The sequence below is a fragment of the Pollicipes pollicipes genome, unplaced genomic scaffold, assembly GCF_011947565.3.
Source record: "Pollicipes pollicipes isolate AB1234 unplaced genomic scaffold, Ppol_2.1 Scaffold_463;HRSCAF=517_pilon_pilon_pilon, whole genome shotgun sequence".
NCBI lineage: Eukaryota > Metazoa > Arthropoda > Thecostraca > Pollicipedomorpha > Pollicipedidae > Pollicipes > Pollicipes pollicipes.
The window spans coordinates 21287-35094 of NW_023596528.1; the positions used below are offsets into that span (position 1 = coordinate 21287).

At 50.9% G+C, this 13808-nt stretch overlaps 1 protein-coding gene across 1 annotated transcript; it reads left to right on the forward strand.

Moving 5' to 3' along the window:
• Positions 1-22: 22 nt before the first annotated feature.
• LOC119097882 (lysoplasmalogenase-like protein TMEM86A) lies at positions 23-11662 on the forward strand. The gene is made up of 6 exons (XM_037220828.1): positions 23-169; positions 5915-5959; positions 6526-6695; positions 8035-8228; positions 8638-8861; positions 9553-11662. The coding sequence occupies exons 2-6, from the start codon at positions 5939-5941 to the stop codon at positions 9688-9690; spliced, it is 747 nt and encodes a 248-aa protein (XP_037076723.1). The 5' UTR covers positions 23-169; positions 5915-5938; the 3' UTR covers positions 9691-11662.
• The last annotated feature ends 2146 nt before the right edge of the window (positions 11663-13808 follow it).

The following is a 13808-nucleotide window of genomic DNA, read 5'->3' on the forward strand; positions in this document are numbered from 1 at the left end:
TCACAGGTGCGCCGTTTACCAAAAACAAACTTAACCCAAAAGTCGATCAGCAAGACGCGAGGTCGTACGCAGGGCAAGGCGTCGACTGTCACTTCTTGCCCGAACTTTGGGAGGGTTGTGTTGTGGGCGGGCTTCAGCCTGACGTTTAGTCATTTGTTTTCGCGTATCGGTGAGTACGTTGGATCAACTTGCTGGAGTTGCTGCGAGGGACGGAGGGCCGGTCTGTTAAAGGTGGCAGGCAGTCGACGAGATATTTCGGAAAAGTTTGATCATGCCGTGTATGACATCCCGTACTGATACCCATACCCATACCGATGGATTCTTGTTACCTTGGCCCTGTACATTTTTATGGTTCTTGATGCTGCTTGATGCGCAATAATGTTGTGACCGCGCGCAGTAATCGCGCTGGTGTCGCAGCTGCTGTGTGTGTGCGGCGCTCGGGGGCTCGCCATCGTAATTATAAAAAAATTGAAGGTAAGTGCATGAATCTACCCGTTTTGTGATTATTACGATATGTCCTGCCTTAAACACGACGAATGGTCTACAATTATTTTTTTCTAATCTTAGGTAGGAAAGTACACCCTGACCTAGGCCAGGGCCGACAGGCCTAAGGGTCTTTTATAATTCCTGATCACCATAAGGTAAGGTAAGGTATGCCTCATGGCACGGCCAGCTTCTCTGCTTGGGGCAGGGCTAATATAACTTGATGGCTGTGGAGTGAGAGTGGTCTCTGATGTTTCTCACAATCTTGCTTACACTGATTGCCTATTAAATACACTTACTGTCCGGCTCGAGGTCAGCCAAAATCACACTGAACGTTTCATCCAACATTTTACATTACCTCTGAACATCACTAAGTTTACAAATTTAGAGCAGAGATGCAGGATGCAGAGAGTGCCGGTCGAGGGCTTTAAGTTGGACTGGACCGATGTCAGCAGCATCCGGCAAGGATTAGTGCTTGGACCAGTGCTGTTCATAATTTTCATGAACGATCTGCCAGAACAAGTGCCTGCCAGAACAAGTGCGAAGCTGGTCAAAATGTTCGCGGATGACACCAAGGTGTACTGTCGTGTCCTGAGGCCCCTGACTAACTCCTCTACAAGGCTGACCTCGACGCCCTGGCCAAGTGGTCACAGGAGTGGCTGCTCCCCTTCAATGCAGCGAAGTGAAAATAATGCACATGGGGGACTGCAACCTGAGGCTGATCTACTTCTTGGACGGCGCCGAAATCGCAATCGAGTCCACCGAGAAGGACCTCGGGATCTTCGTGGATTACCGGCTCCAGTTCCACGTGCAAACGGTGGGAGCGATCTCCAAGGCTAACCAGATGCTGGCGGTCGTGAGACGGTCTTTTGCCAACATCGATGCTCGCACGTTGCCATTGCTCTTTAAGATCTAAGTACGTCCGTACTTAGAGTATGGCAATGTCATCTGTGGCCTGTTTGGCAAACTGGACCGGAAATGGCTGGAACGGGTTCAGCGACGAGCTACCCGGCTTGTCTATGAAGTGAGGCGCCAGCCATACCCTGAGAGGCTCAGACTCCTTCAGGTGCCCTCGCTGTGCTATCGTCGTCATAGGGGAGACGTGGTAACAGTGTACCAGCTGTTTCACGGAGGTATGTCGCTGTCGGAAGAGGAGTTCATGACAAGGCACAACTCGGAGGTGACGAGAGGACACCGATGGAAGCTCAGAAAACCTCGAGCTAGGACTCTCGTCCGTCGTAACTCGTTCAGCACGCTGGTTGTCAATGAATGGAATGCTCATCCACACCCGGTTGTGTCATGGACCTCAGTTGAACAGTTCAAGTCTAGGCTTGATATGTACTGGGCTGACATCATGTATGACGTCCCACGCTGAATCTTCCCATAATTTGAGACTGTTTGGTTGCCGAACTGGGAGCCTGACAAAACGGGGACCTACAGGCCTAGTGGCCTTTTATAATTCCTGATCACCATAAGGTTAGGTAGGTAAGGTAAGGAGAGCATGGAAAAATCCCTTACAATGTGAGTAACAAAATTTCATGGTTTCACAGCGGCCTCTTATACTGGCTCATCTGATGTGCTGTTGTTTGCTGCTGGTTTGGCTGTTTAGCACAATGCTGGGAAGTTGGCACCAGCGAAGTGCTTTTTGCGTGTTCAGCTTTTTGTCTGGTCATTTCAATTTAGTTGGTGGGTCTTTGGCTATTAGGGTGTTTAAGGATCAGTTGCATACAGGGCCAAACAGTATAAATGGCTGTGATAAATACAACTATGATCTCCTTGGGAAAATAAGTTTGAGATCTTAAAGTGTGGTCAATGCTAGATTTATGGGCAGGTGATGTTGATTACTTGTAGGTAGTGCTTACAGGCATTTTACAACCAGCTGCTGTCCTAGCATGTTTATCAAGGATTTATAATCCAAAAACAAAACAGAGATCATGGTCAGAAAACTTGGAATAGCCATTATTGGTATACTGTTAAAATTTGTTTAACTACATCAGTGGACTATTACTAGCCAGTTCCCCATTATGCAGTGGCATACTGTGTGCCTTTGAGCATTGCCTTGTTTAAGTTTCTTTCTGATCTTATTATGTGTAGTCATATTAGGATGCAACACTGCTAGCTTCCATGAGTTTGTGGGTCTTGGTATAAAGCTGTTAAAGCATGCAGGATTGTTTTATAACCCTATGAAATCAAGATCACCATCTTAATAGATTTTGTAGCCCAAATAGATTGGAAAGCACAAGTAAAAATCATGACTAAAGCATTGTTGGGAAGATAAATATGTCTGCATATTGGTAAAAAAGCAGGCATATATGACCAGAATAGCCTAGACCTTTTTTACAGCTGAGTGATTTGAACTGAATTTTAAGCTGGAACATGCCATCTAAATTTGCAGCTATGTGGATCCTAAGTATAGCTTTGTATTGATGTGTATAGTTATTTGAGATGGACATGCATTGCCTATTCCAGTTGTTATCTACTGGACTTGTAAAGTAGTAATTGCTTGTGAAATACCAGAATGCCTTCTGCATATATACGTGATTGTTCTGACATCAGCTACTTTGTACAAATTGCACCAAAGCCTGGCAAACTAGTCCCAACATAATGAGCTGAACAAGCTGAACTATTTTCACCCAAAACAGTGATGTTAATCTGGTTATTGTGACTAGATTATGTATTGTCTTGCGTAAACTGGTCCCTTAGGACCATATGTATTGTCTTGCGTAAACTGGTCCCTTGGGACCATATGTTAGGTGGGAAATACCAAATTTTACCTGCCCTTTGAAGCATATCTGAAACTGGGAAAAATCTTAGCAATATCATCTTGGAGCTATCATCAGCAACATTTAATGTAACAACAGGCCATAGAAGTGTTTGCAAGCATGAGAACTGGCTTGAAACCTGCAATGAAATGTGTGCTCTGCTCAGTCATGGAAAACGGTTTTATGTGGATAAGAGACATTGTGGTGTGACACAGTTGGTGCATTCTTTGCATTGTATTTTGAAATTACGTCTTACTAAGCAATGAGTGTATTTGTGCTGAAAAGCCTGATTCTGAAGTCAAAGGTTTGCCAAATGTTTATTGGATTGTCAAGTGTCTAGTGGATTGTCAAGTGTCTAGTGGATTGTCAAGTGTTTATTCTAAAGGCACTGGTGTGCCCTGAACAAGAAGAATCTTGGTTTTGCTCTGTTATGTTGGTAATGTCTCCGACCTGTATCAGTGACCACGTTTAAGCATTGACATTCTTTTACCATGTGTGATATATGTTGAGGTTGGTTGCTGCTATCCAGTGGCAGATCCAGAGGGTTGGCCATGCCTCCTATCCCCCCACTCCCACTTGGGCCCTGAATAGGCCCATATGCTCTGAGGGCCAGTTCAGCTTGCCAAGCAAACATGTTTTTTTAACTAAAAATGCAACAAAATGAGATGTGTTTGGGCCCCCTGGTGGCCAAGAGCAGCTGTAAGCATAAGTGATCGGTCTTTAAGCAGTTAAAAATAAGTCTTCACTGATTGAGAGGGTAGCGACTGGGTGATTTTAATGCGCATTACGCTGTCCAGAAGCCTGACACTGTTCCTGGGGCCCTATATGTTCCCTTGCAGGGTCAATGTGATCATTAAGGGGCCTTCTACCCTGTCCTTGATCTCTTTGCTTTGGCTCGGAGGGATTTGTGCTGTTGTCGGAAAATTGTAAAAGAGAACTTAGTGGTGTTCTTTAATGTGACATTGGCCGTTGGTTTCCCCGAAATTCAGCTTTCGGTGCCTCCTGGGTTAGGGGACCTATCCAGGACTTTGCTCAGGGTGGAAAGCACAGCATTGTTGTGTCCGTGGAACTTGGTGCTCCCTGAGAGTGGCACTTTTGATCTCTTTGTTATGCCCTCTGGCAATGGGTGCCTCTTAAAAAATAAAGAGGTTTTGCGCTCGAAATGGTAGTTTTGGTGCTCCTCTTTTGAATGGGCCAGTCCTGGATTTCGTGAAGTGGACACTACGAATGTTTAGGTGCCTTTGGAATTCGGTGCCTCTTGAAAATGAAGATTTAGGAGGTGGCCCTGGAATTTTGTGCCTTTCAAAAATAAATGTCTAGGAGGTGGCCCGGCACTTGGCGCCTCCCGAAAATAGCGATTAGAGTGATGGCCCCGGGGTTCAGCTTCTCTTTAAAATAAAGGCTGCGTGGTTCCGACGTGAAGCCTTTTGGCGCCCATTCACCATGACATTTTGGTGCCATGGAGGGGCACCAAGACTTCATGAGTGGCACAAGGGGGTGGGTGGCTTGATCCCAGGCCTCCCCCTGTGGACCTATCCCTTTCTGCACATGTCATTCAACTGAAAGCAGGAGAATGAGACAATCGAATTTTGCAATCCCAGGGCATTGTCATCACAACTTTCGATAGCGTACCTTCCTGAGCCCAATGGCTGGTTCTCGTAAGAAGAGCCAAACAGCCACTTAAAATCACTGCCTTCCTGCAGCCTTCTGGGGCGGCATGGAGACGGCACCATTTTTAGGCACGTGCGGTGTCCGCTGTGACAGTGGCTGAGGTATTGTGACCATAAAGTTTCTGTTTTTATTCAGAACAAGAATCCGCCTTTGAGCCGAGATAAGATGAAAAATAGTCATATCACATGTTTGCAAGCCTTTGCGTTACAAAAGAAAGACGGACATCTTTATGCCTGAACAGAGACGTGGCTAAGATATCATGAACGCCCATCTGCTGCCCTGTGCTCATCCTCTAGAAAAAGTCTTTGGGATGAATACAGCTTGACATTTAGGTACCGTCAATCAAATCTTTTGTGGTACTAGAATTTGGTTTAACTGGTACTTCCTAGTAAGCTGAAAGTCGTCAACTCATCATAAGAACTGAAGTAATAATGCCAAAAAACAGGAGCTTCGGGCCTTTCTTATGCTAGGTCCAAATTATGGCGAGAACAAACTGGGCAAAATCAGTGAAGGGATGCGTTGGGGAAGGTTCGGAAGGGATGAAGGTTCGAACAGGATGGGGAAGGTTGGTGTGTTCGTCCCCCTCTCTTCCTAATGAAAAGCTCAAGGTTTCACCCCTGAATTGGTTAGTGGAGTGTAAAACTTCAAAGTCACATAGGGCAGGTACAAAGCCTTCTGGTTTTGAAAATAGCTGAAAGCTACCAAATGTAATGTCCTGCAGTAACTGTGGAGTGAGTTACCTAGCAGTTTAGCTCAGACACAGGTCCTATCTGTCATACACGACAGCATAAGTACCATTCTTGGCAAATTGCATTAAAGGAAATTGTAAAACGACAATCAAATGAGTCGATAGCATCTTTCTGGATAGATAAAATTCATTGGAGGAGCTGTCTGGTCAAAACTGGCGGGTGGTTAACACGTACATATGAGATGAACGGTCTCGTGCCATAACAGCATTGTCGCCTGCTGTAGCCATCACTGGCTTCCATTGTTTTCAGTTCGGCAGGCGCGTCTCGTTCGAGATGGTGTCCCCCACGACTGTGGTGAGTAGCTCGCGCCGGGCTTCCACGCTCCCGGGGACCCACTGCCATGCAAGTGCCAATCAGAATGTAATGCTGTGCCCACATTCCAGAGCGTGTGCTCTTGCACAGGTATACCTGGAATTGGCAATGCAGATTAATAATGTGCGTATTTTTCATTTTAGTCTATACAATGAATTGGTTGTCCGCTATTGCATAACTTGGCCACGCGTTTTCGTCACTTAGTCGCAGAGTGCATGGCATTTACTTGAAATATGCTAGGTCGTTTACCCCTGGTCGTCAAAGGTCGTCAAACTATAAGTTTCAGGATCTGCCGGCCCTCCTCATCCTCAATGATGGATAGAGTATCTAAATTGCGCCCAAATGTCACGATACGGCGTCCGTGCTGTTATGTTTTGAACACCATGGTCGTGTTCCACAATTTACATTTTTCGTTGAGAACCGGCGTTGATAGTTGGAACAGATCCGTCAAATGAATCCGCTCTTCACCTGACCATTTTTATTGTTGTTCTCTTTCTAAAATGTGCGTTTTTCTAGTATTCATGACATGACATTTCATTTCATTTTAGATCAAGAGTGTTGGACCGAAGCTTGTGCCGTTCTTCAAGACAGCGGCCGTCTATTTTGTACTCTTTATTCCGGAAGACCGGCCGTCATGGCTGGCGCTGGTGATCAAGTGTCTGCCCATCCTCTCCCTGCTGGTGTTCGTGCTTCTCCACGGCATGAGCCTTGGCGATGAGTAAGTGCTCAAAGGCAATCGGCAATCGTATGCCAGCTATAGTTGAGCTTTGCGGTTTTGTATGTGCTTAGTTCGCGTCGTACAGTATTTCCCCAGCTGACGAAATGCTTTTTATGCTTTGAACGGTCTGTTTCAAGCACAATGTTTGCGTGGAGCAGCTTGTGTCGTCTCCAGGTTTCGCTGTGGATCACGGTAGCCATTTTCGTAAAGTGGACCTACGACGAGCTCTGTTTTCGTAAAGTGGACCTACGACGAGCTTTGTTTTTAAATTGTTCATTGCAGAAAGCCTTAGATTTCGGCGATTCACCCTTTACATCAAAATATTGAAAATGAAAACCCGTAATTGGCGACAGTGGCAGGTGTAGCTTCACTTCACCAGGCTGGGTTCTGGTGGTATCAGTTGGTCCGCGCCTTGGGTTTCGCGCCTGGCGTATTGAGCTGCCGACGGCGGGGTTGGTGACGTCTGGGCCAGCGGTGTGCCGGACACTGCTGGCCAGGGACGGGCTCGGGCTCAGGTGTCAGCCCCCGCCGCCCTGGGGCTGGCAGACGGCCTTGGACATGCGAGCCGGTGGATATGTACATTACTGGGCTCTCAGGCCCGTCCACGTTGAAATTGTGGTATATTTCTTCAGGATTACTGCTCCATGCACTGCCCGCAGGCTCCGTTGATTGTACGAGTTTTAGATAACGTAAGCACCCTGGATTTAGCTGTGGCTGGTGTCCAGTTTGCCATTTGTGCAACAGGATTACTTTTTAAACCAGTCGTCGTCAAGGCCACGCATGGGCGGCTGGTCCGTATCGGCCGACCACACGACAGCAGATACACTAAGCTGTTCTAAATGACTGTACCTATCTAAAGAAAGCCGTACTAGGTGGTCGCCGTAGAGTGCCGTTAGAGATACCAGTGTTTTCAAAGCTAGCCAACAACCGTCACGAGTGCTGCTAAGTAACAGGACTATCCTGGGCACGAGATTCAGTTTTCCCGGATTGTGAGTTCTAGTGTGTTTAGCTCATTCGTTCCAAGCTTGCTTTTATCGACAAATTAAACTTCCGGCATCTGATACGTGGTGCATTGCTTCTCGTTATTGTGTTGTCAACAGTAAAAAGATATTGGAATCGCATCGCCAAATAGAACGGATCCAAAGCGCGTCGGCCGTGCTGTCCAGCATCGGCCGGTCGCGCGCACCGGCGTGGGGTGATGACGGGGCGGCGCGCGCCTCGCGCTAGCCAGCGGGCTTCTGGCCGGCACATATGTGACGTGCGTCAGCCGTGTCCGTCTGGTGGCGAGGGATGCACCGTCGCCTCGCCGCTGATCGGCCCGGTCCGTCGCGCTTCGCAGGTACTCCTACGCCCGCCGCATCATGCTGGGCCTGAGCTTCTGCATGCTGGGCGACGCGCTGCTCGTCTTCCCCGGCTACTTCCTGGAGGGCATGGCCGCCTTCGCAGTCGGTCACGTGTTCTACGTCGCCGCGTTCGGCTTCAAGCCGCTGAACCCATCGGCCGGGGCCGTGCTGTACGGCGCCGGTGCGGCAGGTCGGTCCCGGCAGCCCCGCTCTGGATGGGTGTCGCCGCCCGGTCGTACGCGTCGGTGCTTCCACGCGCGAGGAAGTGTCACAAGGCTCATGGCTTTCTAAACGCTGTTGGGCAAAACCGAACCATCAGCGTGTCTTATGACAGCCGAAAGATTTCAGCTCCAAATTCGGCCTACCTCAGCTGGTTTGTGAGCTTCCTACATACCACAGCTCCAGCCCGCTGTCCGGAGCTCACTTACAGCTGTCGGTTATATCGATGTCAGAATATGTCAGCAAGTGTTTGCAGCGGACCGTGCCGTCCCGGACGCCTCGACGGCGGACCGTCTCAGTGCTGCTCACGACCGGCCTTGCTCTTGCCGTGCGCAGAGGCGCCGCCTGGCGGCCGGCTGAGCGGTGACCGGTGCCGGCAGGGCTGTACCTGCTCATGCCGGGGGCCGACGGCGTGTTCGTGGTGGGCCTGCCGTTGTACGCGCTGGCACTCATCACCATGGTGTGGCGCGCCATCGCCCGCGTCCAGCTGCTCGAGGACTTTTGGACCTGGACCAAGCTCTGCTCCTGCATCGGGGGCATCTGCTTCGTGATCTCGGACACCTTGATCGGCTTCCATGTCTTCTACGGCGCCCCATACATCCAGGTACGTCTGCTTCCGTGGTGGAGGACGCAAGGATCAGAGCAGTCACGGCTGGTGTGCGTGACTGTCAATGTGGCGGGGGTTTGGAGCGAAGGAGCGTGCTATTATAAGCGGGCCCACTCACTCAACTCGACCCGGCCTAATTTTACAATGCCGCCAGAGGTAAGAGGCGACTCGTTGAAGCTTATGACATTTGGAGTTTATTGTGCGCTTTCGAGTAGGAGACACCATGGTCTCAGAAGTCAAATGCAAGTGGTGGTGCCTTTCCTGATAGCCATGGTTCAGTGGTGACCCGTGCTCAGCCCGGACAACACGTATCGGGCTCTGCAATCGCGTTCGGTCCCTGAACATTTCAGTCAGATATTGTGTAACACCGTCCTATCAGTTGTGCTGTCGCGTCTGTGTGACCTTGTTGAGTCCGGCAGGTGGCCGTCCGTGTGACCTTGTTGAGTCCGGCAGGCGACCGTGTGCGTGACCTCGTTGTGCCCGGCAGGCGGCCGTCTGTGTGACCTTATTGAGTCCGGCAGGCCGCCGCCTTTGTGACCTTGTTGAGTCTGGCAGGCGGCCGTCTATGTGACCTTGTTGTGTCCGGGAGGCGGCCATCTGTGTGACCTTGTCGAGTCCGGCAGGCGGCCGTCTGTGTGACCTTGTTGAATGGGGCAGGTGGCCATCCATGTGACGTTGTGCCCGGCAGGCGGCCGTCATGGTACTCTACTACGCCGCCCAGATGGGTATAGCCCTCAGCGTGGTGGACTCGAAGGCGTCTTACCTGGACGCGCGGCGTCGTCAACGCGAGCTTCTGACCTCGGCCGCCGCCGGCGTGGCGCAGTAGACTGCTGACGCTCACGTCGCTAGCGCTGCGCTGTGGCCGAGCGCGCAGGCTCAAGTTCAAAGCTTGGCCGTAGTGAGCTGTCGTCGTGACAGCGATGTCTGACGATGTGCCCCCGCCTGGTCGGATAGTGTGCCTGATGTTTTATGGGACGGGTTGTGGTAAGCCGTGATTCGCTTTCGAAGTGATCGCCCCGTTTTGTGGCTGCTGCCTGGAAGCTTGCAGATTACTACCAGCTTGAATCTGTCATGACTCGGCAGAAGCGTATAGCTTTTTGGAACATACCCTGTTTTGGGCCTTCTGGCTTATGATTTAAGGCGACTGAAGACATCTTTAAGGTTTCACATGCTATTGAAGTAATCCTAATCTCAAATGTTGGCCATCTGATATTATTTGGAACATGGGACATCTCACAGGCTGATGTCATGCAAATTGTGATCATGGATGTTAGCCAGCTGATATTATTTGAAGTGTGTCGCTTAAAGATTTCTGTTGTATTTCGAGGGAGAAAAGATGTCACATGAAGTGAATCCGGTGAGTCAGATTTTGTGATTAAGCTAAGGAACTGTTACCCGGGCGGGTAGCGGCCGCCTGAAAAGTGCACATATGAGCATAGTTGCATTTGAAGGTACAACGGAGCCCACTAAACCTCAAAGTGCTATGTGCAATCTGACTCAGTAGGTCGGTGTGCACTCGTGTGGCGACTGATGGCACGGATGGGAAATTCTAGGGAATGTCTCAGTGCCGATCCAGCTTGCCTCTGAGTGTCACATGAGGGTCCGACCCCATCCGAAGTTGGGTATGTGGCGTAGGTGGGGTCTGCTGCCACCTCCTGGCTCGGCCTGCCTCCCATCCGCTGGCCACCGGCGCTGCTCGGTGGTGAGGCCTAGCTCAGCACTCTGAGGTCACGGCGGCTTGAGTGCCCGATCTTATCCGGGGTGCGCTCCGTGGTCACCTGCCATGGCCGACCGGGTCCTCTCGTCAGCTGCTATCGCGTCTGCCGTACGAGTGCCCTCGTGTCTGCAGCGCTGCTGCCTCCTCACAGGAGTTGAGAGTGAGAGGATCAGTTGTTGGTCACTCCGCCTTGCAGTTCCCGTGTCGGTTTTGGCGTACGTCGCCACTTGATTCGTCTGCAGTTCTAGGGTAGCGGTGTTGTGGGTGTAGTCTAGAGGGTTGGAGCAGCTACCGAGGCTCGTAGATTGTACGTAGCATTGCTTCCACGCGCACTCTTCCCATGCGTTTCCGCCGATGACCAGGGAGCCATATTGGGTTGTTCATTTGCAATATTCGCCCTCACCTTATCCCGAGTGGTGAACTGAGCTTCTGTTTAGCTATGGTGTCGTCCGATTCGTGATTAGGCGCGATCTGTGTAATATAACGATGTATCGTTTCCTCCAAGCATCCTGCGTGGTGTAGGTCCGATGGTCACCCGTGCGGACCAAAGGCGTGTTGACGGGGCGTAAGTCAAGCTCCCCGCATCAAATTCCGATGCTCAAACAGCCGTCGCGTTGCGACCAGATCTTGCTTGCATCGAGATGGAACGAAATCCGATCCACGGCGAGGAGTTTGCCGGAGGGAGGTGTTTGTCTCCGGCTTGCCCACAGGCTCACGAGAGCCGAGGGCCCCACGAGTGTCGATCGAACGGGGAGAGTTGCGTTCGCGGCAGGGAGGGCAGGGTTAGCTTATAGTGGGGTGGTGAAGGAGAGGGTGGGTTCGGCGCAGGGAGCACATGGCCCAGGTTGGAATGACGAGGGAGTGGGGGACGGAGGAAGGGCTCGTCTGGTCGCAACTCAGGATGCCGACGTGTGGTCTCGTCTTAATGCAGCGCTGTGTTGATCGTGTCACACCATTGTACATTGTCGTCGCGTGCTGTCGTGGGTCAGGGGCAGCCAATGCCGGATGGTCGACGGACCGCACGCTGTCAGCGAGAACACGTCATCACTGAGCCTACGCCAAATATACCATGTGAATCATACTGTGTTTGGACGACTCTCCAGCGTTGCAGGGCGGCGCGAGAGGAGCGCGGCTACAGCTCAGGACTTTCACTTCGTGTCCTGTGATCGACTGGAGGATGGCTTGAATGCAGCACTGGATGACCGTGTCGGTACTGGCCCTTCGGACCATGCCTGCGCGTCGTGGGCGCCTGCATGGCGCTACTGCCCGCACCCCAGTTCGATCCACTCCGATATGCCCCTAGTTTACTACAGAAGGGCAGCTAGGGTTTCGCCCAGGAGGGGGCCAAACGGATCACAGGGGGTGATTTCGTTCAAGGGGCCCTACTTTGTCAATATAGGGTTCCTGTTTCTTATTCAGGTGACATTTTTGGGCTCGGGATCCCATCCTATTATTTCGATGGTCCATTTGTTGGGCCCCTTAAAGTGTCTCAAGCCGTGTATCAAGCGGTATGGCCTTCAGACACGGGTTCCCTGTCGCATCACGAGAATGTAGGGTCGTAATAGGCCCCCACCATTTAGGCAACGCTATTGAAGATTTGAATAAAAAAGGTTTTGTTGGCCGATGCGAGATTTATCAGGCCGGTCGACAATATTTCCGCTAAGGCATCGGGTGCATAAGTTTGTATCTTCCGATATTAAGACGCAGATGCAGCATAGAGGGGTCGACCAAAAAAATCAAAACCAAGATTTGGCGAGTGTGTTGTAATGGCAACTGATCGCAATATGCTAGTGCTATTGAATGCACGTGGTCACAATAGTCCAGTCTGATAACAAATATTTTCCCCCGGCCGCGATAATATGGCCATCTCTCTACGTCAGCAGCGCGGGGGGGAGCACAGGGGGCGAGTGTCCCCCTGAGGTTCCGAGGGGCCCGCAGGGGCCTTCTGAATCTGCGATTAAGGGCCATCCTTCCGGGGCCCCACCCCGCCGGGCCGGCACTTCACGCCAATCGGAGGGCCCTGCGCGCTGATCAGGGGTCCCCTGAGTCGATAACAACCTATGTTTCGGTTAGACACCACCAGCAACGCGCAGCTGGCTCCGCGGCGGCATGGACCTGAGGGTCATTTTTCCAAGCAGTAAAGCCCGAGCCAGCAACTTGCATTGCTCAGGGTCCCGCAGCGCCTAGCAGGGGCCCTGTGTTGGCAAGACCGCTGAGTTGGTCGGAGGCAGTGTTCAAGGAGGCCCGAAGAGCCTAGGGGACCCACGAATCCGTCAATCAAGGGCACGACTGGAGGGTCCATAGGCACAGGAACGTTTCAAAAAATGTGGGGGGAGCAAGCTCAGGGCGTGCTTCAGGAACTTTTTCTGGAAAGCAAGCCCGATGGCCGGGGGGGGGGGGGAGATGTAGCTGTTATCGCTCTTTATTCAAATGTCATGGCTGCTATGCTAGATATACATCTAGAGCTGTTTCTCACTGGTGCACAACCTTGCCTATTCGACTTATCTATGTAGTTCGGCAAACAAGGCTATCTAGCTCCCCAGGATTATTTGTCCATTTCAACACTGTCTTTCCTGAAAAGGCAAAGTTCCACGGGCGGGCACGCATTTTGGGTCAGTGAGGAGGCGTCTGTCTCCGCAGGGGTAGTTGCCAAAATACGGGCTGGACAAAGGCTGGTGAGAACTTTAGAAGTGAATCGATGGATCACAATACGACAGATTTGTCACGCACCTTCATTTCCCTGGCTGCTTTTCAAGAGATAGGAACTGTCGCAGCATTTTAGGTGAACACAAATTCGGAAGCTCGAAACTGCCAAAAAATTAACAAAAGCCATAAACTGCATATTCTCCTTTAAGAACCAAGCCACACAATAAAGGCTTTTCTGCCATATATTTCTTATCTGGACCCTGCCTCCGTCCGCCGTCGGAAACCACCGTTCTGGTCCGGCTGTCACCCGCATAACTGATTGCGAACTGATCGTATGGCTGCTTTGTTGTATATTGCTGGATCAGTGTTACTACTAATTGATGCGTAAAACATCTCGGACACCTGCGCAAGTATCCCGAATTATCTTCCCCTACACCACGTCATCGCAGAAAAAGCCTCCAGGAAGCTGCCTGCCTTAGGCATGAATTGGTCCATCGGACCTTCAATTGCCCACCATTCAACACAGCCAACTTGATCTGCTTTCGTGCGCAGGCAGGGGCGTAGCCAGAGGCCTGCCGAGG

Bases quoted from the DNA above. Each gene is read 5' to 3' on its own strand.
- LOC119097882 (XM_037220828.1), top strand. From the start codon at position 5,939: ATGGTGTCCCCCACGACTGTG. The intron at 8,229-8,637 runs GTCGGTCCCGGC...CGGTGCCGGCAG, and splicing joins GTACGGCGCCGGTGCGGCAG to GGCTGTACCTGCTCATGCCG. The intron at 8,862-9,552 runs GTACGTCTGCTT...TGTGCCCGGCAG, and splicing joins ACGGCGCCCCATACATCCAG to GCGGCCGTCATGGTACTCTA.